This window comes from Gavia stellata, chromosome 28, assembly GCF_030936135.1.
Source record: "Gavia stellata isolate bGavSte3 chromosome 28, bGavSte3.hap2, whole genome shotgun sequence".
NCBI classification, from domain to species: Eukaryota; Metazoa; Chordata; class Aves; order Gaviiformes; family Gaviidae; genus Gavia; species Gavia stellata.
This window is the reverse complement of record NC_082621.1, coordinates 1,719,729-1,745,893: the sequence shown is the minus strand read 5'-3', so window position 1 is coordinate 1,745,893 and position 26,165 is coordinate 1,719,729. Positions and strand designations below refer to the sequence as shown.

Genomic DNA, 26,165 nt, shown 5'->3' with positions numbered 1-26,165 from the left:
TCCCCCGGGGCCTCTACGGTGCCTGGCCAGATCCTGCACCCCCCGCCAGACCCCTCTCTGCCTCCACAGGTGCCCGCAGCCCCGGCTGACCCTCTATGTGGCGCGGGAGCCCGCCGGCGGGGCCGAGGGCGCGGAGGACGGATGCTCAGGTACGCGGGTGGACGTGGGGCAGTGCCGGGATGGAGGGTCTGTGCTCACTGCCCCGTCCCCACCCTGTCCCCAGGGCTGTACCAGGAGGTGCACCTGGAGGAGCTGACGGCGGCCGAGCTGACCGGAAAGCTGGCCGAGCTGCTGGGGCTGCCCACGGGCCAGATCCAGCAACTGTCCCGGCAGGGACCCTCCGGCATCCACATCCTCGTCAGCGACATGGTAGGGACCAAGGGGGACACCCAGCCGGTGCTGGACCCCGCAGCCATCTCGGCCCCTCGGGGTCCCCAGCCTGCTCCCAGCGAGGCTCAACCCCTGAGGGTGCCCCTCGCTGCAGCGGGACGGGGGTCCGGGCTGTGGGACGGGGCACAGCCCCCCAGCCCGTCCCCCCTCACCTCACCCCACGGCCCCACAGATGATCAGGAACCTCCTGGACGAGACGTGCTTCATGGTGGCCATCGGCAAAGGTAACGCGGTGGCCAGGGGCTGCGGGCAGGGGACGATGGCCCCGGCTGAGCCGCGTATTCTCTGGGCAGCGCGGCGGCCTGGAGGGGTACCACCTGGTGCTGCGGTAGGACCCGGCCCCCGGAGCTGCATCACCCCTCCTGGGAATGGAGATCTCCCGCCGGTGCTGGAGTGAGCTGTGCGGGGATGGAGAGAGGAGCCCGATGCTGGCACCATCCCAAGAGCCCATCCTGCCAGCGCGGTTCGCCCTCCCTCTGTCCCCGCCAGGCTCGACGGACCCTTCGTGCAGAGGGGCGAGAGGAAGGGGTCCCATCCCGGCTGCTGGCTCGCCTCCGTTCCTTTCCCCCCGTGCTGATGGCGGCTGCATCCCCGTACCCCCCGCGTTGCCTTCGCCTCATCCCCGTTTCATATTAAAGGATGGAGGGAGCCAGCCCCGAGCACAGCCTCGTCCCTGCGGCACCTGCTGGGGTTGGGGCGGGGGGTCCCCGGGGGTCCAGCACCCGCTGTGGGGTGGGAGCAGCCCCACGGCCTCAAGCAGCCCCTGGGCTGGTTGGGGAGCAGGATCGGGCACGGGGGCAGCCCCTCTTCCCCAGGGAGCCCCCGGCAGCTCTTGGGTCATCGCGGAGGAAGCCCGGGCAGAGCAGGTCCTGTCCCACCCTGCGGGGACGGAGCCGGCCGTGGCACGGAGCCCAGGCAGCCCCGGCTGGCAAAACCCAGTGAAGCCTCATTTCTGCGTTCTGGCTCGCGGAAACGGGTTATTTTTAACACCGAGTCCTTCCCCTGAGCACCCTCCGGTGCGGCCGCTGCTGGCACGGAGGGCAGAGCTGGGTGGTGAAGCGAGACGGGGGACGCCTTTGGGTTTGGGATAAACAAGGTGGTGGGAGGTTTCCCCGGAGAGGAAGGACAGAGACCGACGGAGGACGCGGGCGAGAGGCACGGAGGGCACCGGGACATCCCCTGGAGCGGGTCCCAGATCGGGGTGTTGGCCACCACAGAGAGAGGGGACGGCAGCGAGCGTGGGGGCAAAGGCAGATGCAGGGCCCTGGACCCATCGCTGGGGTGTGGGGTGGGGAGAAGGAAACACTCATGACTCTCCCCAAAACACTCAGGGCTGAGGGGAGCCGGAGCTCGGTCCCACGAGCCCGTTCCCAACTGTCCCCTCCACCGCTGGCCCCCCATTGCCCCCACGGAGATGGCGTACGGCGTGTCATGCAGACGAGGGAGAGCTCAGCTAGAGAGAGATACGTATTTACTTTTAGTTAATGGCATTATTATATCCACGCGGTGTCAAGGAAAGCACAGATCACAATATCATTAAAATAATATTTTACAGATCTCTCTATAATATATACAATCAAGGGAGCGTATGACAAGGTTCCAGCTCGCGTGTCCAGTACATCAGCCTGAACAGACATCGTGAGCCCACCTGAGCTTAAAAATGTGTCAAAAACAGCGAGGCGGCCAGCTCTGCCCCCCAGCACGGGGGTCCGGGGGCACAGCAGCCCCCACGCTGCCCCCGGGCTGGGCCAAGCAGCGGGAGGGGACGGAGGTGGTGGATGAGAAGATGGGGGGTTTGCATAGAGGAGGGGGAATAATCCCCTTTTAGCAGACGCCGAGTTCAGAGCTGGGGAAACCGAGGTGAGCTCAGACGCACCTTCAGGGAGGGAGGAAGGGTCGCGGCTGCAGCACGAAGGCGGGCAGGGTGCTGGGGGTGCGGGATCGCTGGCAGAGGGTGGCACTTCCAGGGCCCCCCCGGCAGTCCGGGTGCCCTCCCGGGGCAGGGCAGGGGCTGGTTCAGCCTGGGCGGCCCCGCGGTGTCACCGGCTGGCAAGAGCAAGGGCTGTGTTTCCTTGTCTCTTAAAAATAAGAACCCCAAACCTCCACCCAAGCAAAGCTGCCGGCGTGGAGAGCACGTACCGCCGTCCGCGGCAAGGGCAGCGAAGCCCGGCACCGCCGACTGTGCCGAGCCGCCCATCTCGCCGCAAGAGCCACAGGGCAGTGCCGGGGGTCCAGCTGGGGCGGTGGGGGCCAAACGAGGTGTCACCGGTGATGGGATCATGCGCCGAGATGTCCCCTCTGTACGACAGCAGCCACGGGGGCTGCCGAGTGCTTGGCCAGCCGGCCCGGAGGGGGCAAGCCCGGGGTCGGGCAGGCCCAGGCTGCTGTGAATGAAAGAGGAAAGTGGCTTCTCCCCCCTCCCCAGTGTTTTTTTGGCCCCACGCTGCTCCCCACACTGCAGGACGGGGACCTCGGCACCTGCGAGCGGAGCTGGGCGCCTCTGCCAGGCGTCAGCACAGAGAGCAGAAATCTCGTCCGGCTCGCTGGGATGTCAGAAAACAAAGCAAAACAGAGAAATAACACACCCAAAACACACCCCCCCCCCCCCCCCCCCCCCCCCCCAATCCTTCGTCAGAAGAGGACGGGATGTTTTAAACCTCATTTTCAGGGCATGCCCCCGCCCCCCCCGGGACACTAGCAAAGAACCTTGTCATACTGATCTCCCATCCACCCCCAAAAAAAACCCCAAAAGCCATGGGCCAGCCATGAACAGCACATTCAGAGCAAAATAAAAAGGAAATGACAATGATGTTTAGAAAATAGGAATTTGTTAAAGTCTTTAAGTAACCGCTGGGAGAGGATGTTACACTTGCCCCATCCTCATCCTCTTCAGGAGCAGTCAGAATCGGGATTAAAAGTCTGGAAAAAACCAGAAAAGCCTAATTTTTGGTCACATTGGCCCTGCAGCATCTCGACAGCACCAGAAGGTCTCAGGCTATTTCGCTAGAGAGGTCCCTTCGTCTCTGCACCCATCCGCTGGCGAAGCCCCGGAGCGCGCGGAGGCCAGGGCAGCTCTCGCGGGGCTGCGCTACGTGGCCGGGCGAGGTGCCGAAAGGCAGATCCAGGTTACCGCCAAAGACCGCTTGTGGAGGGGGGTAACGCACAGCCCAGCCTCCGCCCTACCACCGTGGGACACGGCTTCTACAGAGGCACCCCAGGGTGCTGGGGTGCACCCTGGATTTTCAAGGGAGGGCAAGGGAAGGGCCAAGGGATACGGAACAGCTCACTGCCTCAAATCAAGGACGGGCTCTGCCCGCTGCGGCTAGCCTAGCGCAGGGGCTGGAAAAGATGCATCTGCACAAGTAGCGAGCTTGCAGATTGATTTATTCTTCACTCGGGGCTCGCTCCTCACTGAACCGCTCAGTAGAGTCACCATTTTGCATCACTTACCCCTCGAAACGACAGTGCAAAGACATTCCTCTAAATGACGGGCCCTGAATCTCGGTGCTCGATGCCCTCTGCAGCCGCCAGATCAAACCCAGGGCCAGCGCCTGAGCCAGCACCTAGCCCTGCTCCAGCTCGCCTCCTCGCCAGTCCCGCAGGAACACGGGCGCACGCATGCCGAGCGGAAGCGGCGTTCCCCAAACACAGCCCGTGTCCGATACGCTGCCACGTGCGGGAGGGTTTTTTTGTGGTCCGCAAAGGTATTCCTCTAGTGAGACACAGCTTGGAAAATGGTGTTTATTGGTATTTATAAATACAAACATAAGGAAGAGTCCATTTGAAGACGGATAATTGACTTAAAAGGACACTGTCAAGTAGTTTGAGCTACCTTAATGCTGTCACCCTGTTTGGAAAAAAAAAAATAATGCTTTGGGTTCCGTATTCTTGAGTTTTCCCTTGAAAACTCTGCTCTGTTACAAAGAAATCGGTCAGCCAACTACACCCTGGCTTGCAAAGCCATTTTAGCTCTCCCCTGCCACAGTATAAACTAAACCAAGTGTTCTTCCAGAGCTGTGCACACACTGGGACTGCCGGGTGCTGCCCCGGGCGCACCCGCCCCTTCGAAGTCGGTCTGTTACCATGGGAAGCGCCATTATCTTCTGCCACCCTGAAAATCGGAGAAAGGAGTTCGGCAGATGAAGTATAGGAACATGCTCGTTGAGGAGAGAGAGAGAATCCACGGCGCTAAAGAGGATTTGAATAAATATAACGGATTAAAAGCGATCTACAGGAAAGGAATTGACAGTATCCTTTTAAACACAGCATACTGGATTTCCTCCCAGGAGACTGTGCATCTGCAAGACTTTGTTAAGCATATACAGACGGGTTGGGGAAATTTAAGTTGTAGATGAAGGGGATACTGCTTCGGTGGTACTAAGCGACCCTTCTGACTGCCTGAATACCTCAGACTGCGTAAGAGGGTTGTGAAGCAACACACCGTCCTCAAAGCAAACCCACAGTGAAAACCCCAAACCCCCGGGACCCTAAAATAGCCATTCCTCGTGCTGCACCCTGCTCTTCCCCCACCGCAGGATTCTTCAGCATTAACGGTGAATCGCCACTTCCTCGGCTGCTGCCAGCTAGGACGTTTGAAGAGACTTGCTCCTCTCCATCCCAGTCAGCTGGAAACCATCCATCAACACGCGCGCTCCCTTCCATCCCGGGGTGCCGGCGGCAGGAAGAGCGCAATTACTTACACGTCAACTCGTCTTCCACAAACCTGTTATCGAGTTTGAGCAAGTTCTGCCCCATTAAACCCCTGGCGTCTGCCCATCTGTTCACACCTTCCATACTGGGCCTCTGGAACCGCCAGCGTCAAGGAACCGGGAGTTCACAGCGCTGCCCCGGCTGTCTACGCTCCTCTGAAGCACCTGGGCTAATCTTGCCTGAAATGCCTCAAAACCAGCTGCTGTGAACACACCGCCGGGCAGCCGGGAAGGACTGGCACACCGCAAATCCCCGTTTCCTTCAGACGGTTCCTTCTCCGGGGCAAGACACTTACCTGCGGAAGATGCAAAAATCACCCGGCACCTCAACGTTCAACAACGGGACAATAATCGAGGGGGGGCTCAGGCCTGCTGTTCCTCCCGCTTCCGTTCGTGAGTCATTATTTCGTGATCAGGGCAACAAGCAAAAAGATTCTACTTTGCTTTTCCTTGGGTGCAGGATGAAGGGTTGGAGGGAAAGGAGGAGTAGGGAACTTACAGTCACTGGCACAGAGACTGTAACTTTTTCCCTCTATCAAGAGTTATATTCTCGTCAGTGGGATAAAAGCTGAAATGCAAAACAAATTCGGACACCCAATCGCTGATAAAAACAGGCCAAGAAGCCTACAAGAGCCCAGCCTGCAGTGCAGCGCTCTCGCCATTTAAAATCTTCCCAATAGGTCATTACAGGCTTAGGCTTCTAATGGTAAAAAGTACTTTTTTTTTTAATTTAAATTATTGATTCATAACTCTTGTTTGGTAAATCTCAGAAGAATTAGTGAATTAGAAATCTGTAAAAAAAGCAGGATGTAGGGAGGGTAAAAAACCGAGCCTGACATTACAGATTTCAAGCTATGTCACAACGATCTAGGAAGCCTCTGAGCCGGGTGCTACAGAACACAGAAGAAACAGATGAGCCTTCACTGTGAGCATGCTCAGGGTGGTCAGCAGGGAACGGGAAGCAGAGAAGCACAAGTAAACCATGTCTCACAACAGCTGCTCTTTCATTCCCTCACTGAAGAATGGACACAAAACTTGCCGGGGTTTTCAGGTTCGGGTTTTTTTTTTTCCTCTGGACAACAGATGCAGGGTTAAAGCATGTTCCTTTCCTCTCCCCCCTCCCCATTTCAAAGGATTTCAGTTTCCAACCTCAACAGCAGCAACAGTCACTCTGGGTTCGCAAAACCTCCCCTCCTTACCGCAATGATTTCATCTGAGCACGCCCAGTAGGAATGGTTCAGAATTATACCAATCCACCTACAGAAAAAGCCAACATGGCTCCAGCTCCCATACTGCGGAGTTCATCGCTTCGCTGGAACGGGTGGGGTGTGTATACGTGTGTGTATGGGTGGCTACAGGGGCCTGGCACCACAGCCCTGCTCACTGGCCCTTGCAAATGACACTGGTATCGCTTTCCTTGAAGATACTGGTGTCCACCGTAATTCTACAAGTGTAATTAAATACTCAGTTTGCCAGGATGACCACTTCCAGTGTCATAGGATGATGCAACATCTGCAGAAGCGTTGTCTGCTGCCCCCGACCGAAGGAGGTGGAGTCACAGGCGCGAAGTAGGCATGGACTTTTGGTAAATGGGGTCTGAAAAGACAAACACAATGGGTGAAGTGACAAGGTAGCAGCAGTGCAACAGTCAGAGAGGCTGAAACAGGCCTGGCTTACTTGTCTTCAGACTACAACTAACACACACGTAAAAACTAGAGACAAACTCTTTCAGTTCACCAGCGTGATTTCCCCACAGACTGTGGATTAGCAAGTTCTTTCTGTTACCAGAAAACAGAGTTACAGAGAATACGGGAAAAAACGATGCTGCTCTTTCCTCCCCCTTAATCCCGTGCTAGCCGTGGGGAACAGGAACAACATCTAACCATACGGATCCGGTTCTCTCTGCAAATAAAGTGTTATCATTGCTCCTCTTTTGCAGACAGAGAAATAGACTCAGGAGGGAATCGCTGGGACACACCAGCAGCTAGTGACAGAGCAGCCCTGCCTCTGTCCCACCCACAAGGTCACACAACCTCCCCTACGACACACTGGCTTATCACAGGATGAGCTGGCGTTATTTATATGGGGGTAGTGTCAATATAAAGCGCACTACAGTCTAGGCTGGCGTATAAAGCAGTCGAGAGGAGGTGCCATTCTACACATTTGCTGTAGCACTAACTCTCGGTCCCACTTCAGAAGAGCGCTGTCACATACGAGTGCTTGTAAAGCTGAGCGCTGGCACGCTGGGTCTCCTCTGTTCCTTTCTGCTGCTACTCAGTGGACATGGCAATTATCTCTCTTCCCTACCAGCTAGCCTTCATCCCCATCCAGTCTTCTGAGTGCAGTACAGCTATTAATTTCATACATGATGGTTCTCACAATACTTTTAAGAATGAGCACCAGATTACAAGGAATCTGAAACCTCAGCCCTCCCTCCTCCCCACCGGATAAAGTGTTCAAGTCACAGCCGTAGCGATGTTTTAATTTTTTTTTTTTTTTTACCCTGAGTCTCTTGATCCCTGCCCGCGTGATTTGCTGACAGTCGTACAGTTCTATCCTCTCCAAGCTGTGGCAGCTTTTCAGGTGCTCCAGGGAGGCGTCCGTGATCAACGGGCAGTTGTCCAGCTCGATCACCTCCAAGCGATCGTGTGCGCAGGCGCCGTTTCCCAAGTGACGAATCCCATCGTCCGTGATCAGCTCACAGTGGGACAAACTCTGCATCCAAACACAGCGAGTTAGCAGCCTCTGCCATCGGCAAACAGAAGCCAACACCCTGCCGGGGGGCACCGTGGGAGAAGAGAGAAGATGGCCCACATTTCATAGGTTTGGAATGGTTTGCCACATGGGCTTTTTGGACAGGTCTGTAGTCTCTCCTTGCACCGGAGCCACTGCTGAGTTTCAGACTCCAGGCGCTGGGGTCTGCGCACCTCCAGTGACTAACATGCCTGCAAGGGCAAAACTCATAGCTGAAGCGCAATGGGAAAGGCCGCTGCTGGAAGATGAGACCAATGGGGCCAGGAGATGGGACAGCACAGCAGAGAAATGGAATAAATACCTCTGCTACTAAAGAAACCACCTTGGTAAAATCTGCAGCTGTACACATCATGGGAAGGACCCCGTCACTGGGTCTAAGAACCAGCAGAATGCAACGTCACCTACTTGGGGCATTTTTTTGGGGGGTATTCATCTTAAAAGTTCTTGAAGAGGAAGCAGGGCTTGAGCTAGGAGATAGCATCAGCCTGTTGCTTTGTGGAGGGGCACAGCGTGCAGAAGGGATGGCTGCACCGGAGAACCCACTGACTGCTCCATACTACAGGTGAGAAGGGCGGCAGTCTCCTCTCCTACAGACGGACTGACAGTCCGGTTTGTAGAGAGACTCTGCTAGGCTTGCCGAGGACAGCCAGAGGCTGGTACCAGGAGAATCCAGTGTCCTATAATTCATTTTCAGGCAGCTGTGGGTGCCTGGCATACGATAAATGCTAGCAGTAGGGGAGGGACAATAGGTTCTTCAGGGTCAAGTTTCTAGCTGAATTTTTCCAAGCCTTCGCAACACGTCTATGAAATCAAAGAGAGAAACCCCCATGGGCAGCGCTTAAAATCCCTTTGTTTATAGAAAGAAAATGCTGAAAGTCTCACTTATAATACTCACCAGAACCTGAAGCCGTGGACAGTGTATGGAAAGCTGGATTAGTGTACTGTCTGTTATCTGGAAAAAAAGAAACAGCTCTTTCACGCTGGGTGCTTTGCACAAGGACTTTTTTTCCCCCCCTTATGAAAGAAAAACTGCAAACTCCTGCCTGATCCATGACAGTGTTCCCCAGAGTCACTCTCCCGAGTCCTTCAGAAACTCGTCTCTCCTGAGACCAAATTTCAGATGTACAGATTATTCCACGACCTTACAGCAATCAACTCATGTCCTTAAAGGACTGTTAAGACATAGGTATTGTTGTTTTTTTGAACTTCCTTAAGTAGCTCTCATGAAATAAGCTCACAATTAAGAGAACCAAGTGAGCAGACCTCTTCGACACCCCGATGTCTCCTAAATGTTTGTCCCTTAAAGTACAGGAGGTGTCCAAATCCCCTTCCAACAGCCTGGTGGATTGCTGAATTGTTCCTCTCTACTCCTCAGGAGAAAAGAGACTCAACACAATGGCTTTCTAATCTAAAAGCATTCAGAAGGGAACTTGCTGGGCTGTCTTTGTTCAATGCAGTCAGTCCAAGGACACAGCCCAATTCTTCTTCTTCCTTTTTTGGGTTAGCTTTAAATCACTTCCTGTCTGGACTATTGTAATTTCCTCTTGTGATCTCCTGAATGTCTGCCCTGTAAACATCAGGAAGTACAGAATACTGGGGTCACGCTGTTCTCATGGCAGGAAGCAAAATCCTATTATCTCCACTGTCTTTACATGAATCGATTTCAAATCTCTCCTCAGGGTTAGAGATTTTTTGTGGGATTTTGAGTAAATTCAACTATTTTCCCCTGTAAATGCTGCCTTCAAATGGTTATCAGCTTATGGCCCATACCCTACAGAACCGCGTGTAGTCAACATGAGAGACCTCCTTAAAACTAAGGGAGACAGCTGCAGCACAGGGGTATAAGAGACTCAACAAGAACAGACTCATTACGTTACATCCCACTGCCTCTGAGGAAGGCTAATGGTAGCATGGGCACCCCAGTTTTATTTCAAGTTGTCGCCATGTCCTCTATAAAGTCATTGCTGCTCAAACAATCTGGCTATGTTTTTTCAAAACAGAGGTAACTTCCATTCTTTCCAGCAGTATATGTAGCACAAACCTTCCCTCGCCTCACACGCAGAGATCTTACTCTGGGACTTTACCTTGTGTCAAGGGTCACAATTCACAGATCTACTACATGACCTTCAGGACACATCTATTACTATTAAAGAGTTCTTTTATTATTTATAGTAGCATTCATTATTATGAAATATGAACGAAGGATCAAACTACAAAAGCAATGTTTTCTTATCCAAACATATCCGATCTTCTTGCTCAGGATTCTAAACGAAGTTCTGATTTAGAGACAATCTGTTTTTTCACGATCTTTGCACACTGCTGTGACTGTGCTAAAAGTAGTAACAGCCAGAGGTGGCACCTCCTACCTGGACGCACTCTTCCAGGTCCATTTTTTCAAGCTCATGGCAGTTCTAGGAACAAACAAAAGACGGAACACACAAACTAAGTGCAAAGTTCAGACAGCAAATATAAGCACAACTACAATAAAACAGTCCTTTTTAAAAATGACTGGTTTTCCTCCATGAAACATCATAACTGAAAGGGAAGTTTGCTGCTTCTTTACCAACACCACCAAATATAGTAAAGGAAATCTAGCAAATTTCACTGATTTAAAGGCACTGAGTTTTTTATTCACAGAAAGTAAAGGAGGTTAAATTTAGGGTCAGTTGTATAGAACACAGATCAATCTAGAAAAACAAACAGTGAAGTTTATAACTCCCGAGTATTTAACATTTCATGTAGTTTGGATGCACATCCTCTTAGATGTGTGGGTCAGGACAATGCCAAAGATTACATACAACGTGATTTTTGTAACACACCTTACACTCAAACATCGAGATGAAAAGCGTTAAAAAAAAAAATCTACATTCAAGAGAAAGCTACTGTTCTTATCTACCGTGAAAAGAAAGCAAAGATACTTGATGAAAAAGTGGAAATGAGGACTTACCCTAGCTAGAGTGGTAAAGCCCACATCTGTTAGTTGAGAACACCTTGCAACTTCTAATATTCTGCACAGAAAGAATTTATAATAACCATGGTGGAGTCATTTTGCTTTTCAGAGTGTTTCATTAAAAGCTTCCAGCAACCCAGAAAAGTTTGACCCGGTTTAGGCTGTGCTCTCTGAGAGGATAATTTGCACAGAGCATCCACCCTCTATACCTGAGTGTAGGTCACAGGGAAAGAAAAAAAGAAGTCAGGCTAAAGGGGAACTCCAAGCGTCATCCAGTCTGTACCCTGCTAGGAGGCAGGGAGGTCTAATCCGACAAATGTTGGGCTAAGGTGCTCTTAAAAACCTTCATTGCTGGACACTCCACAACCTCCCCAAGTGATCTCCTCTGGTTTCCACCCAAAATACAGATCTCATCGTGACAAAGGGTGTAACACACGACAACCTGGCAGATGGGTAGGAAAGAATAAATATTTAATGCCACGATAGAAGAGTCTGAAGTCTTCTAAGAGGTGAGCTGCTTGCTTCTGTGACAACAGATAAACTTTCTGGCAGAGAGTTACCGCAGCTCTACAGAGGTTTGCTTCACAATGTTAACATATTTATCTACCTTTATAGAAAAGAAAGCCAACTTGCCTAAAGTGCGTTATGCATTTTACCGTATGGAGCTTAATACTGTAAAGCTGCAGCTGAAGCTGAACATAAACACAGAAACCATTTGGAACTGAAACCATGTTTTACCTTCCTCTTTCAAAACTGGTTTCCATACGCTTGTACGCCACACTTTGTACCCATAATTCTTTAAATGGGCTTATCACAGAAAACAGTTGTGTTTTTTTCTCCCCCTTGGAAGACATGTATTTTATGCCATTTGAAACAGGCCACCCAGTTGTTACAGGTGTCAGATAATAAAACTGCCTCTTCTTTCTGCACCTGGCCATTTTCTGAATTATAGCAAAGTCTTCCTGAAGAAACCTGTCCTAATTAAAAAAAAGTCTTAAAAAAAAAGCAAGCACCTGCAGAGATGTCACTGGAAGCCCACTCTGTCAAGCAGAGTGAAAGCACAAATTCCATCAGCTACAAAATCATCACAAAACCCTGTTAGTGTCACATGTCAAGAGGAAACAATGTTGTTTAAATGGGTTTTCAGTTCTCAATACAAAAGTAACCTAACCTCAACTGTTTTTCATAAAAGAACAAAAGTAGATACACAATGGTGTTAAAAGGAGACTGCTACTAAGCGAGTCTATTGGCAGCGCACGCCACCACGGCACGGAGCTGTTTTACCACTGCTTTACTCGCGCAAGTTTAAAAACGAGAAGTTTGGGTAAAACTACGATCACCCCACAGCAAATGCCTGGAAAAAGCTCAGTGATAAAAGCGCACTTTCAGAAAGACCTTCAGAGTCTAAAATGGCTCAAGTATTACACGACCATGTCACCAAGATCCTCTGCTGGACATGCAACGGGTCACTGGAGCTCGGGGACTCTGTGGTGGAACTTACCTAAGCCTTGGGCAGTTCTGTCCCAGGGCGTTCAAGATGGCATCTGTAATGTTAGAGCAGCCTGAAGCACACAAGGATTGTAACTTGTGGCATCCTCTGCATATTGTAATGAGACCATCATCTGTTATTTGCTACAAGAAAAACAATAACAACATCACAAGCCATAACAACGTAGGTGGAGGTGCAAGGCACTGCATATTTTCCTTCTCAGACTTCCAACCAGGCACTTCACTGAGCCCAAGTTACGCTTCTTTCAACCCAAAAATGCATTCAAATATTCCACTGGAGCAGCTGAAACAGGGTAAGCCACATTGGAGCGACTTGTAAACATTCGGAAAGTGATTCCACATGCACGGAAATGTTTCTGAGCTTGGGCCGTGTGAGCGATGGGGGAAGACTCGGTCTCCTGCCTTCCTCTGCAGCCCTTGCTTGTGAAGAGCTTCTTGGCTGAGACTCCAGACAAGAAAGCACCTAACAGAGCTACGCACAAAATAGGCAGCAGGTTGTTTTCACAAACAGCCTTTTAAAAATACACCTCAGTGGTTTGGGACCAAAACCTGAATCGTGAGAGACAGGCTTACAGCTCAAATCACATTAAATTCATCCCGTGGCACAGCAGCTCCATTGACCCACTGTGTCCCCGGACACACAGGGTCCGTCCAGCCCCACATGCTCCGCTCACAAGTCTGGGATGGCAACAGTGCCTAAATCTGCTCCAGATGTTTCCCCGCATGAGCACAAGGGGCTGGGACTCAGCGTGGCCGTGCCAAGGAGCCGCACGGGATCAAGAGCCACGCACGCAGGGGGAGGAGGGAAAAAGGGACAATGGGTGGCAGAGGCTGTGGTGGAACCTCACTCAGTTCTTAGGTTCTGGGTTTTCAGAGGCAGCCAGACTCAACTCCCACAGAGAAGCACCGACCTAGGGAATGGCACTGCTTCTTTTAAAATAGCAAACAGCAAGTCTGTGGGCTGCTAAGCCCAAGTGCTGGAGTGAGATAAAACAGAAACCGAGTAGAACTTGGTATTTTCAGTTAAGGCGACCAAGAACCTTATTCGTTTCCTTCTCCCTTCCGCCTGTTTGCCTCTCCCCTTCCTGCCTCTCCCCTAGACACCAGACGCAGGTCTGGAACTTGCCAACCGTCCAGCTCCTCCTTTGCAAGCACCCAGTCTCAGATGGATGGGCACCAGTCTCTAGCCAGTCTAGTAACTGGTAAAGCTATAAACAGGACCGGGAAAGGACAGCCCCGCAGCCCTCAAAGGCCTTGCCCACTTCCATGGAAAAGAGACTGTCCAGTTACTCACTGCATCAGACTAACTGCGTGACGGTATGTACAAAGAGCCCATTCCAATTTCTTTTTTGGCATAAGTATACATTTTTGGCACTGCAGAATAACTGGTTTAGAGCCCTTCTGTGCAGAGGAACTGCACTTCTTGGTTCAATTTTATAAAGAGACCGGAGGAACCGCCTCGCTAGATCAGCACACAAACACTCCAGCCCGATGGAAAGAATTTTTCCAGCTAGTCCTGCAAATGAGTTTAGAAGCCCCGTGGGCACGGCAAAGAGACAAACAATTCTGACAAACTGAATGCTATGACACTGGTTCGGGGCCTTATTCAACATTACTGAGTGCTACCAAAAAGCTGTTTTTCATCAACTATTTTTAAAAGCCTCGTAAATTTACAATTGCCCTGTCTGCACAGATGATGACATTTCTGGGATGGAGTACATTCTGCATGGTCCTGCTTAGAGATGGCCTCTAAACGCACAACGATGGCTCAGCTGGGAAATCATAGGAAGCTTTACTTACTAAGCATGTTTGAAGGTTTAAAGTCACCAGTTCGGGACAATGCGCACCAATGAATTTCAGAGCTTCATCCTCAAGCTGGAAAGAAAAATTTAAGAGACTGAAGCAACCCGTTAATAGTTGAAGCAATCTTCAAAACAAAGCTTTGAGAACAATAAAGCATCTGCGGTTTGGACACCGATGGGGGAGGAGGGCAATGCACTGCAGTCTCAAAATAAACAGCGATAACTGCATGCCTTTTTTTTTAGCATCCCAGGAACAGAGTTCAAAGACCCACAACGCTGAGTTACTGATTTAAAGAACAGCTGATGTGATCAAACATGCATAATCAACAAAGCAAGTAGTGAAATCAGGAACTACTTACAGGAATTAAGGAAATGCTTCACTAGTGAGGGCATGTAAGTAACACTATTTTTATATTGCAATACTGGAGTCAAAAAAAAGTCTGATTTCAATGTGAGGAGCACAAACATATCCAGGTTGCTTTCTGATGGTAAAAAAGCCTGCTATTCTTGAATCTATAAGAACAGATGGCAAGTAATTGATAACAAGGATGTATTGCCATCAATATTACTCACGACTCCATAAATTACTAGAAACTCAAGCTGTTTCTATGACCTGAATTCTCAAAATAGGGTGAGATTGTTATATCTTCAATCAAGTCATTTTTACAGCCATGTATACCCATCTCACGTATTAAAAATCCAAGAGTAGTATAAATTTAGAAGAACTACTGACTATAGCCCTTACAGCTGGGCTTGCTTGTGCGCACCAGGGTATTACTGCTTTGTGCACATAACCAGTGTATTATTGCTCTGCTTATCATACTACCCTTTCAGAACCTTCTGTGTCCGTGCACAGGAGAAATTAGCTTTTTGCAAAATAAAAACATATAGCTGTTTATCTATACACAGCAGACACAAATGGCACTTACTGACTCAGACTTAAGGAATCCCTACCCCCAAGAGAAAAAAAACCAAACAAACAAATCCAAAACAAATAAGCGCTGTCAATGTTCGGGTACAAGGACTAACAGATCAGAGATCAGTTTCCAGGTCTACCCTGAGGCTTTTAAGCTCTCGGGAGTCTCTGGGTCACAGGTTCCGACTCCTGTGGGGTCAGTTTTACTCTCCTTTTTCAAGGACAAGATTGCAAGATACACGTTTGCTCCTTTCTAGCCCATTTGTCTGCATTAAAAAGACCCCCGCCCACTTAAGTAAAAAAAATAAGAATTAGTCCCCACATTCTTTGTGAAATAGCTTTGCAAGGAGCTCTTGCTCATCGGAAGAGTAATGCTCAGGGTGATGTTCTCCACACCCCAGTTCATAATTGATATAACTCTTTAGTGAAGTTGTAATATAGGGAAGCATTTAACATATTAAGTTTTTCAATGATTCACCAGGTAAGACAGTAAAGAAAGATTAAAGGAAGTTAGTCTAAGTAACAAGAAGTATAACAAGGGGCATACCCTTCCAGCTGCATGAGTTAGTGCACCATTTCTATATTCCAAAGTACAAGCATCGCAGCTTCTGCAGCCTCTTCGAAATACACTGTTCTAGCTCAAGAGCTATACGATATACTTGAGGGAATAGTACTATGTTCCTGACTGGCTGCAGAGATGCCTTTTCAAGCAGACACCTACACGGTGATTCTCTTTGACTAACTGGAAGATCCAAACGACACGTAGAGGAAATTCTATCACCAGTGGAGATGAAAGTACTGTCATGCTTTCTATAATTTTCTGAGCCTTCAGAAACAGATGGGTCTAGCCATGAATAACAAAGTTATCTCCTCTTTAAAAAGGTTTATTCAATGTGCTCCCGATGGGAAAAAAGAAGAATGATTCTACTGCTAGATACGCAATTTGTTCACTGTCCCGCTATTCACGCTGAGCTCAAAGCTATTAAAGAATTTCCATAAAAGCGGTTAATCTCCAACAGACAGATTGTGAGTAATTTCAGTAACGTAACATTTCTGGAAATAGAAAAATCCACAATACTTCATCCCCATACGTTCAGTTACAGCAGAAATAAGCCAGCGGTTATTACTCAATTTGAGCACTCTCCGTAGAGCCGTACCTGCGTGCAGCCTTTCAGAAACAGGGCTTTGAGTCCGCCACAGCCTCTCACCAGAGCCTGGATGCCATCCTTAGTCACTTGGTCGCACCAGGAGATATTCAGCTGTTCTAGCAGTGGGCATCCCTCACTTCGGAGGTGAAAGGAAAAGCGTGTGGAAGCTTGGTTTTGTTTTGCAAAGAAATCCAGCTTTAAGCCAGAATCTAAGAAATTCCCAGTTCTGGAACCCACATGAGCACAGTACACCCGCACCCCACACAACCATGGGGAACGCTTTCATCAAACATCATCTCCAGATGTGAAGAGCTCCCCAGAGGCAGTATCAGCAGCTCTAAAACAGGGTATTAGTAGGGTAGAAGACCACCGATTTATCCCATTTTGGACATCTCCCAGCTCCTATACAAGAACAGACACTATGGGCTTTCTGGATCTGAATACAACCAAACCACCCTCAACGAAAACCAAAACCAGAGTCAATTCCTGTCACGCTGCTTCTAACTTTCCAGGTGTAACTTTGCATTTGCAAATAGCTGCCACCAGAAGTAACACTCAAGTGCAGTTTGTAGTTAGGAAGATATATACATGCTATCATGTATTTAAGATAGCTGCAGCACAAATTTGACCATGTGAAATTAGAGACAAGGATGAAGACCCTCAAGGGAAGGAAAAACCAGGCTCAAAGTATTTTAATGTAGCTACAAAACAATTTAATCATTCATTTGTTCTTTCAAATCTGTGGTTTCTGCTGGTATCTAGATTCACCCTCCAGTGTTTTTTTCCCCGTGATACAGCTTTCCTGTATTTTCTTTTATTCCACTGGCATATCACTTGATTATTTTAATTTTTTTTAAATAGCTTGGCCTCTATTGTTACCTTTAGTGGGGTTTTTTTGCCTCCTTTTCTCTGTCCCAATATCTTCCCACCAATGTCTGTCTGTCCCTTCCTTTTCTAGATTACTTGGCAATTCCATTTAGCAGATTTAACCAGTTATATGTCTCCTAAGCAGTTTAAAAAGACAAATAGTCACATGCTGGTGCTCACCTTCTAGCTATGTAAACAATTGCTAAGTACACAATGGTCCACTTACAATGAAGAAGTTGACTGTTAGTAAAGGAGCATTTTAAAAAGGCAGACTAAGACTTTTGTCTCCCCCAAAATCCCTCCTCCAAGACTTCAATAGACTGTAACTCTTCCTCTACTGCTAATAACCATCGGGACGGATACAAACAAAGTCGAGGGCAGCTCTGACTGAGTCCTCCTCCTCTATCCCTGCAAACCAGGAGGCACAACGTGCGAGTGCCGAGCTCTGCTGGGGAATGCCTGAGTTCTAATCACAGTTACACCTCAGCCTGTGCTAGTCTCCTCCAAAACACACCAGACACACGGGGCAATGGTGGGTCACACTATCTGGAATCAACCGGCAAAAGTCACTGTTGTTGACGCCTACCTCAGTGCTTTCAGAGACAGGTTGGTTATGGAAGTGCAGGAAGCCAAATCAAGGTGCCTGAGTTTAGAGCAGAACTTACTGAGGCTGGTACACGTACTGAAAGAGAGCATACAAGACACACTCATGCAATAGACTTATTCCAAGTCATACATTTCATATGACATGCATCATATTAACTACCGCACACATGACCCTGGCCTTCCCTTAAAAAAAAAAAAAGAGATGGAGAATATAACACAGTGCACACAGAACAGGGGATGGCAGGGCAAACAGAGAACAGAATTTTACTCACGCATCTGTGATCTTGGTACAGCCGTTTAGGTTCAATACTTCAATATTTCTGCAGTTCTGTGCAAATGTCCTTTATGAAAGGAAAGGGAAAACAGTGTTTTTCAGGCAATAGACTTTCAGATGTTTTACAGCATTTGTTTTAACTGTAACACATCAAATACGATTTTGTAAAATTGCCTCAAACAAATAAGTAAATAAATAAAATAATTTACGTTGCCCCATATCTTGCCTTGGGATTTCCCAGACTAAAGGCAAAAGCTTGTAATTCAGTGCCAATTACTACTTAGCCTATAGCAGCAGCTGGCATTAATTTATGAGAATTGAGAAAAATGGCTACTGTTTGAAGTTAAAAAATGATAAATTAAAAAGGCTTCTATGTTACCGCTCTCAATGTTTAAGTTAGACACACAGGCTAAAGATCTCAGTTCCAAAGTGTTCATGTATTATCCCAATCCTCTGTGGTTGTAGAAACTGAATCATTCTTTACATCACATTTAAGAGCAGAAAGAAGCTATACCACTACCTTAACGCATTGTCTCCCACTCCTAGACAGCCACGCAGGCTTAACTTCCGCAAGAAACCCCCACATCTTTTAGAAATGTTCTCAACTACTCGGCCCTGTCGGAGACAGAAAGAATTATGTTAAAGTCCGTAAGTGACCTGATCATTCAAAAAGTTGAATTCAAAATTTTGCAGAGTAACAACAGTTTGTTATTCTAGGTAAAACAGTGCTAAGAAAACAAAAATGCCATGATAATAATCTAAGTCAGGGAGAGGGAGAATTATTCAGCTTCTGAAGATGGAGAGACAAGGAACAGTTACCTAAAGCTGCTCAATGACTGAGGAATTTCCTCCAGTTCAGAGCTCCCGGACATCGATACAGACTGCCCGAGAAAGATGAAAGAAGCAATGCCATTCACAAATAAGTACAGTCAATGTACTATAAACGGATATACTTAAATTCTATTCAAAATAGAGATGAGGCAGAACCAGCCCACATGTTTTATTCTTGCAGAAAAAGGGATTCAAACATTTGTGTTCAAGAGAGCTAGAAAAATGCTTTTTTATTTTAAAATCTGTAATCGATGGAAGCCTCCAAAGACCCCACTGCAAGCTAGCATTTACCCAGCTACATCTCACTGTGAATGAAGCCCAAAAGCCACTGAGAGAATATTTGTGTCAGTATCCAGAAGTTAAAAAAACCTTCCCCTCTAGTCTACGCGGTTGTTTCTCACAGAACAGGAACACCACTTGATTCTTCAAGTATTAGTTGGCATTTAAGACCTCTATAATGATGAAGATATTCTTCTATAATCTTTTTTCCAGTCCAAAAAAAAGTATCAAGCATCAGGCTTGGTACAACGTAATACCACAATCAAAAAAGGGACACCAGCTTAACTAGATCTCCGCACGAGCTCCTGGTGACATCTGGCCACTTGCTTTCAGGGGCTACGGAGCAGCTCCGTAGCCGCAGCGGACTGCCGAAGCGCTGCCCGGGCTGAAGGCTGACGGAGGACGGGAGCTCGACCTGCACCTCTGCGCAGCAGGGCTGGAGAATCTGAAACAGCCCGCGTGCTTTTGCAATTCCTCTAGCAAGCCTATGAATTCATATGCTCCAATTAGAGGATTCAAACACACTTATATAGAGCATTTACATCAGCTGGTGGATTTACATCCCTTTAAAGCAAACAACATTGAGGACATCAGAAAGTCTAGCAGGTACTTCTAGGTTAGGCACAATATATTCAAGCATTTTGTTCTAAAAGGGGAAGTCCGTGCTTATGCAAGAACATGTGTTTGATGTATAGAGTGGTGTCGGAGAACAAAGAGACATTAAAACCATGCAAAAACCACTCAAGAATGAGAAAAGCCTCGTTTGCATTCACAGCACTCCTACGCAGACCAACGGCAGCAGCAAGGCTGAGAAGCTCGGGCCACGTTTCCTGCTACCACCACAGACCAGGCACCACCGGTAACGTTGCTCTACCTCCATGAAAGTCAAGAATTATAAGGGTCCCGAACTTTCAGGGCATGTTAAGAGATAAAGTATTTATTATCAAGAACAAAAATCACACCGTTTTCTTCTTTCAAGAAGCCTCAGGCCACTTAGACCCCTGCAAGCACGCAGAAGTCATCACCTATCACAGACCTGTTCCTTTATCCCTGCGTCTCAGCCCTTAGATACACAGCTGACAAAGAGATTATGTTAACTCTTTCCTCCACAAATAATGTGTGTATTTCCCAGCAGTTCCCACAAGGTGTGAATCTTCAGGCATCATCTGGTTTATGCCTCTGTCTGTAACGAATTAAAATGATACACTCCCTATCTCCCTCCTCCCACATGTTTTAAAGAGGATATAACATTCTGGTAAGAAACTTGAGGGGGTTTTTGGGGTCTCTTATCCTGCTTAATGCAATTTGAATTTTCAGAATGGCACGACAACAGCATCCGCTCCTATCAGTGCCGAGTAGTCCACATCTAACAGACTGAGAACAGCCACAATGAAGCATTTCCAAAGCTGCATCTTTTAGGAACAATTTTGACCTCATCCCCTTGAATCATCTTCGCTTACATTTCAATTTTTGATATCAAAGATAGACAGGAAAGGATAGACATATTCCAGGCCACGTTTCAAAAGACACTTCAGAGTCTTAATGGTCTAAGTCTGTGCTATGTTAACATTTCTTTGAGTGAAAGGAAAAATAGCCTAAATTCTGCTACACAGAAGCAGTAGTTTTCCACAAGAACATACCTATTCTACTTACTTCTGTTTTCAGAACAGGCACAAAAATACTTTCCTTCTATTACTGCCTTTAAGTCTTGATACAGATATATAATTCTGTCCATTTTCAAAAGCTGAATGGATTGTCAAGACTTGAAAGACTCCCTGAAGCTAAGAAGAACTGAAATTAATGATTTCTATCTCCAGGGAAGGTAAAAAGAGTTACACTGGGAGTATTAATCCATTCTAGGCTGTAATTACATTTTAACAAGAAAAATGGGTTTGTATGTCACTTAATTATACCTCAATATCCCTCTGGAAATCAAACAGGTCAATTCGCTGCCAGTTACTGCCATCCAGGGCCAGAACATTCCATGCCTTTATCAGGGGAAAAAATGTAAATGTGTTGTTAATATGAAAAAACCCCCGCCAGTGGGGACCTAGTTACAGTTTGTTCCTTTTAGAAACAACATTCTGTCTCACATGTAAAAGCAACAAGTAATTACAGCCAACAAGGAAAACCGTGCAGTTACCAGCATCGCTTGCTCGGACAAGAGTCCCCTCTCCTACACGGCTCACTCTTCGCAAGTCCCCAAAACAGGCAAGCCCGCGGTGCCCCAGCCTCTTCTGCTCCCAGGGGAGGCGTAGACGCTGAGCCCGGGACAGGAGGCAGTGCTGGAGCGCGGGCATCTTCAGTCCTGGCTGGAATCTAATCCCCTCTGCAGCATCACCAGCTAAAAACAACGCCTTTAAAGGATGCTAGCAGGACCAACGTGAAGAGGAAGGACACCAAGACATGGGCGAGTCCCGGAGGAGACCCTACACCAGGCATCTACGCTGACCAGAGAGGTGGAGCTAGTCTGAGGGCGTGGAGGACTCGGTGGCGCTGGGACGGAGGACTATGCGGTGAGATCCCGTAAGCGGTGGGCGAGGCTGTCATCTTGCACACCTTCTCTCTTGCCTCCGGCAGAAAGAGGTGTTCAAGGCAGTTCCACAGCTCGGTGCATGGGGTGCTGCGTCCCACAGATGGAGAAATTCAAAGCTTTGTAAGCTGTCCAGATAAAGCATCCAGCTCTTACCTGAGAACTAGGCACCACTGCCGCAGCGACAGTGTTTACTACCTCTGACTTAAGTGTTTGTTTTGGATTTTTTTAAACAAACAAACAAAATCTCACGTGGTTCATGCTACAAACGAGAACCAGGAACTGAAAGTTAGCAATTCTGCCCTTAATGAATCAAAAAGGTTGTCAACACAGTACTATACAGGAAGTTTTAATTACATAAAGCAAACAACTAGATCTCGTAATAACCATGAGTCCATCATTATGAAAGAGTGCATGCATACAGGCGTATTTTTATACTACATCTATTGCATGCGCTAAGCTACATCGCCATCACAATATACTAGTTCTTGCGCAAGCCACGTATAGACTTAGGACAGAACTGTAAGTATTAATTGATTTCCTGCATCTTAAATCTCATGACTGGTATTTGTTTTAAGGTCTAGTTATCGCCTCGAGAAAAGTAATGGCTCCACTGGAAAAGAAACGCATCGGTGGATGCAAGTTATAACCCAGCATATTTTAATGCGTGATGTAGGGAACATTACGTACAGCCTTTCTGGAGCTCTGGGCAGATACTTTAGCCCTTTACAATACACGCTGTGTCACATAATGACTAACATGTTCTCTGATGCCCTGTGGACTGTGTAAACAGGAGCAAGTGACAAAAATGGGAGTACACCTTGACATTGGCAAGTATCTTTGACAGCCCGTTTTGGCCAATGTTGTTCTGCTGGAGGAGTGAATTTCAGCTGGAAGATCTTTCACTAGAAGACCTGTGTTATTCAGAGAACATGGGATGATAACCGTAATGCTTAGACATCACACATATTTTTAAATGCAATTAAAAATGTTTAAGCATAGTCTTTTTTATTCTTATGTACTCTGAATAACGAAACAAGTTATGGTTCAAATTTGAACCCAAGATTGATCGGTTTTGTACAGCTGTCACCCAGCACCGGCTCTGCCAGTACGGTGAACACACCACTGCAAACACCTTCCTGTGTAACTGGCTTTCCACTCTTGCTGTAGTAAAGCTTCCTCTGGGTGTCTTATTAGATACTGGCAGGATAAAGCGTCTGAACAAATCTGGTAGCTCTAGGTAACTAGACCTGCAGCTGGAGGAATTTTCCCAAGCGAATAATCCAGGCTGGATTTCATTAGCTGTAGCCCACAAAACTATGAGCTACTTAAGGAAAAAACACAACCCTAAACAAAACAGACGCTCATTTTTTTCTTCCATGCTGACTTCAACTACATCCAAATAGGAAAGTAAACTTGCATTGACCACGCACAGCCTCTTCGTGAATCAAAATTTCTCTTTCTCCACCAAAAACCACAAGGTGCCATTTTAGACTCATCCAAGTTTGGTATTTTCATCAGCGCAGGCCTCCTGGACAAACCCAGGCTGACTGGAGAGTTCTTGGGCAAAAAGACAGCCACCCCCCCTTCGTAACCTGCTCAGGGCCTGGGACACCGGCAAAATGGTATTTAAGCTTTGAGTCCCCCTTCACTGGTACCATCAGAAGTTTCTGGTATTGCGGCGTTAATATGGGGCACTAAATAACAATAGTTGAGTTGCGCAAAGCTCCCCGGTACAAATCCTCCCGGTTTGACATGCTAGGGAAGGCTGGAGCGAGGGGACTGTCACCCAAATCCAATCAACCGTTAAAATCCACCAGCAAGGAGGAAGGTTCTTACCCTGGAAACTTGAGCACAACGACACAGAGTGACCACATCCAGGAAAGAGAAAATTCTGTAACAGAAATAAAAGATACCTTATTGGTTATCTACATTTAAAACAAAGAGGACACAGAAAACAAAAGAGAAAAAAAAAAAAAGGACTGGAGACAGCAAAACTTCTTTGTAATTCAGTTGAAAGCTGAACTGTGAAAAGAAGCACAGACCTAGCAGTTAACAAAAGCAAAACACAAATACTGAGCCACTGTGCAATATTAACCTCGTACCTTGTAGTATTTACCAGCTGTAAACTGAATGATTATTTATCAAAACAGACGCTTACAGGTATTGCGTAGCTTAACAGTCAAATGTTCAGTTAGGTCAGGATATGGCAGAACAAACAGTCACATTGGGCTGTTTCAGCTCCTGTTCGACACCGGAGCACCGCTGTGCCCAGCGCCTCTGTTCAACCAAAACAACATCTTTAGCAACAGCTCTCCCCAAATGCGGGCAGTGTAATAATTAACAGTTAATAGATCAAAGCAACACCCCAGCCTGATTTCAGTGCATGGATTATTTCTTCTTTTTCACGCAGCTGTGCTAAATATGAAGCGTTGTTAGCACAGCGGTAGGAGGAGTATTTTGCTCTGCAACACTGCAAAGCAACTTGCACAGCCAGATGATTTGTTCGATTGTGTCAGTCCAGCGTCTAGGAGAGACGCACTTAGGATTAAGCCGATGCGGTCACTCCTCCGTGGTATGTCATTCCTCTGCCAGGGCACACCCAAGTGTTCGGGCCAACACCCTGGTGTTGCTGTCCTATTTATTGGGATAAAGGAATTAGACAGTAGTACTTCGCAATGCCACACTGGGCTAAGACATCTATGCTTTTATCTCAGGCATATACACCCCTGTCTGCGAACGCAGGAAGTACCAAACCCACCTAAGGCTCCCAAATCTGTACCCATTTATCAATACGGTTTAGAGTTATTCAAACAATCGTATGCTACAAGACAGCAGAAAGGTAGTAAGGTCTCATTCTCTGTGACAGCAATTATAAAACCGTAGGATGGAATGTTTTTGCAAAGATAATACAAGCGTTTGACTACAAGAAAACACTTGCACATGCGCTTTAATATTTTAAACTTGAAGACCACCAGAAAGAGAGGCAAATGTTATCAGATGCAAGTGCTAAAGGTATGGGGCAAGCAATTTTGTTCCAATGCTACACGCTGTTTTATAAAATACTCTTGTCAGATAAAGTATGGCTGTCCAGGAGAAATTCTGAGAACAAACAAAACTCCACTGCTCCAAAACTCTCCAGACTTTCTCAAGAGAACAGCATACACCCAAATTAGCAATTGTTTGGATACCTGCAACACTTGAGTCATCTCCCCCCAAGACTGTGGCTGGGAGGGGGGCGTACGTAAGCTTTCCTATATTCTCAGCAGACCTGCCTGTGCTGGAAGACTCAGAAATGAGAAGATGTTGCTGGCGGCACGTTGTTTTTGTGTGACTTAGAAACTTAAGAAACACCCTGTACTAACGTGTTACTGAAACTCTAATAGAAAAACAAGAAACCTGTATGATGGATTCATCTCCCCAGATAAGTACAAAGAACACATTTGAATAAATAGCACAGATACTGATAAAGCTGGGGGAAGAGGTGCTGAGAACAATGAACAAACATCGCGTGCATGACAGATAAACTGCACTTTGTCCTCGAGATAAATGATGAGGGGTTATCCAGGCTTTCGCTACTGACACCAAGTTTTGTACGCACGTTAATATGTGCCGCACACCTTCACAGACACCCATGTATTTGTATATAGTTATATACACATAGCAAATCCTGCATTTTCAAATTTCGGGAGAGGACACAAGCAAGGCTGAGATGATATGGTACAACCATTGCATGACCAAGCTTTCTTCACTAGCGGGTATATAAAAAGCACTTTAGAAACATCAGTGTTGGTGGAAGAAGACGAAAGGATGTTACTGATGGATTATTTATCAAAACGCAGACGCTTACAGGTATTGCGTAGCTTAAGAGTCAAACATTCAGTTGAGTCAGAATATAGCAGAATAAAGAGCCACATGCTCCCCTGTGTTTCTATACTGCCCAAAGACACTCACAGATTCAAGGAGTTTGGTTCAAGATACTTCTCACCTGTTCCTCATGCATCTCATCATGAGACAAAATTTACAGTGACATGCTGAGAAAGACGCAGTTAAGAGGTCTGGAAAAGAGCTAATACACACTTTATCGTAACACTGTTTTGGGAACCCACTTCTGGATTTCAGAATTCAATTCTGGATTTTTTACTTTCCACTGTTTATAGACAAGTCTTCCTCTTGAATTAAATGTTATTTATTCATGCATGTATGTGAGCACTAAGGATTTATTTAGCACAATGTCAACGTACAACAATACAAGGAAAGCCTGGGGAAATGATAGAAGCTAAGGCAAATCCTTATTTTCACCCTAGATTCCCATCGTAGGAGCAAAAAAATACCAAACTCCATGGAAACAGTGGCTAGGTCAATAACTACGCAAGCTTTCTATATTTTCATTAAAATTGCTTTCTCCATGGAAATCCCAGGCTATTAATAACCCTCTCATCCCTCTATCAGGGCTATTAGGTCTTGGCCAAATTCTTTTCTACTTCCTGCTCCTCCCTTCCCAGTCTACCCACACAGTAAAAGGGATGTCAACACAGCAAAACACTTGCCCCTCTCACCTCCGAGGTCAACATTGCCGAGCTTCGCCAGGAGCTCC

At 47.2% G+C, this 26,165-nt stretch overlaps 1 protein-coding gene across 2 annotated transcripts in view; it reads right to left on the bottom strand.

The window, feature by feature from the left end:
- Window positions 1-6,076: 6,076 nt before the first annotated feature.
- Window positions 6,077-26,165, bottom strand: part of FBXL20 (F-box and leucine rich repeat protein 20) — a 41,449-nt gene continuing 21,360 nt past the window's right edge. For both annotated transcript variants that reach the window (XM_059830258.1, XM_059830259.1), the window contains exons 3-15: window positions 23,408-23,462; window positions 20,949-21,023; window positions 18,446-18,540; window positions 17,924-17,992; window positions 17,632-17,727; window positions 16,188-16,314; window positions 14,113-14,187; window positions 12,305-12,435; window positions 10,801-10,861; window positions 10,220-10,264; window positions 8,749-8,805; window positions 7,601-7,814; window positions 6,077-6,693 (exon numbers count right to left, since the gene is read on the bottom strand). In XM_059830258.1, coding sequence (XP_059686241.1) covers window positions 6,593-6,693; window positions 7,601-7,814; window positions 8,749-8,805; window positions 10,220-10,264; window positions 10,801-10,861; window positions 12,305-12,435; window positions 14,113-14,187; window positions 16,188-16,314; window positions 17,632-17,727; window positions 17,924-17,992; window positions 18,446-18,540; window positions 20,949-21,023; window positions 23,408-23,462 — 1,201 coding nt within the window. In that variant the 3' untranslated portion in view covers window positions 6,077-6,592. The remainder of the gene's footprint in view (window positions 6,694-7,600; window positions 7,815-8,748; window positions 8,806-10,219; window positions 10,265-10,800; window positions 10,862-12,304; window positions 12,436-14,112; window positions 14,188-16,187; window positions 16,315-17,631; window positions 17,728-17,923; window positions 17,993-18,445; window positions 18,541-20,948; window positions 21,024-23,407; window positions 23,463-26,165) is intronic.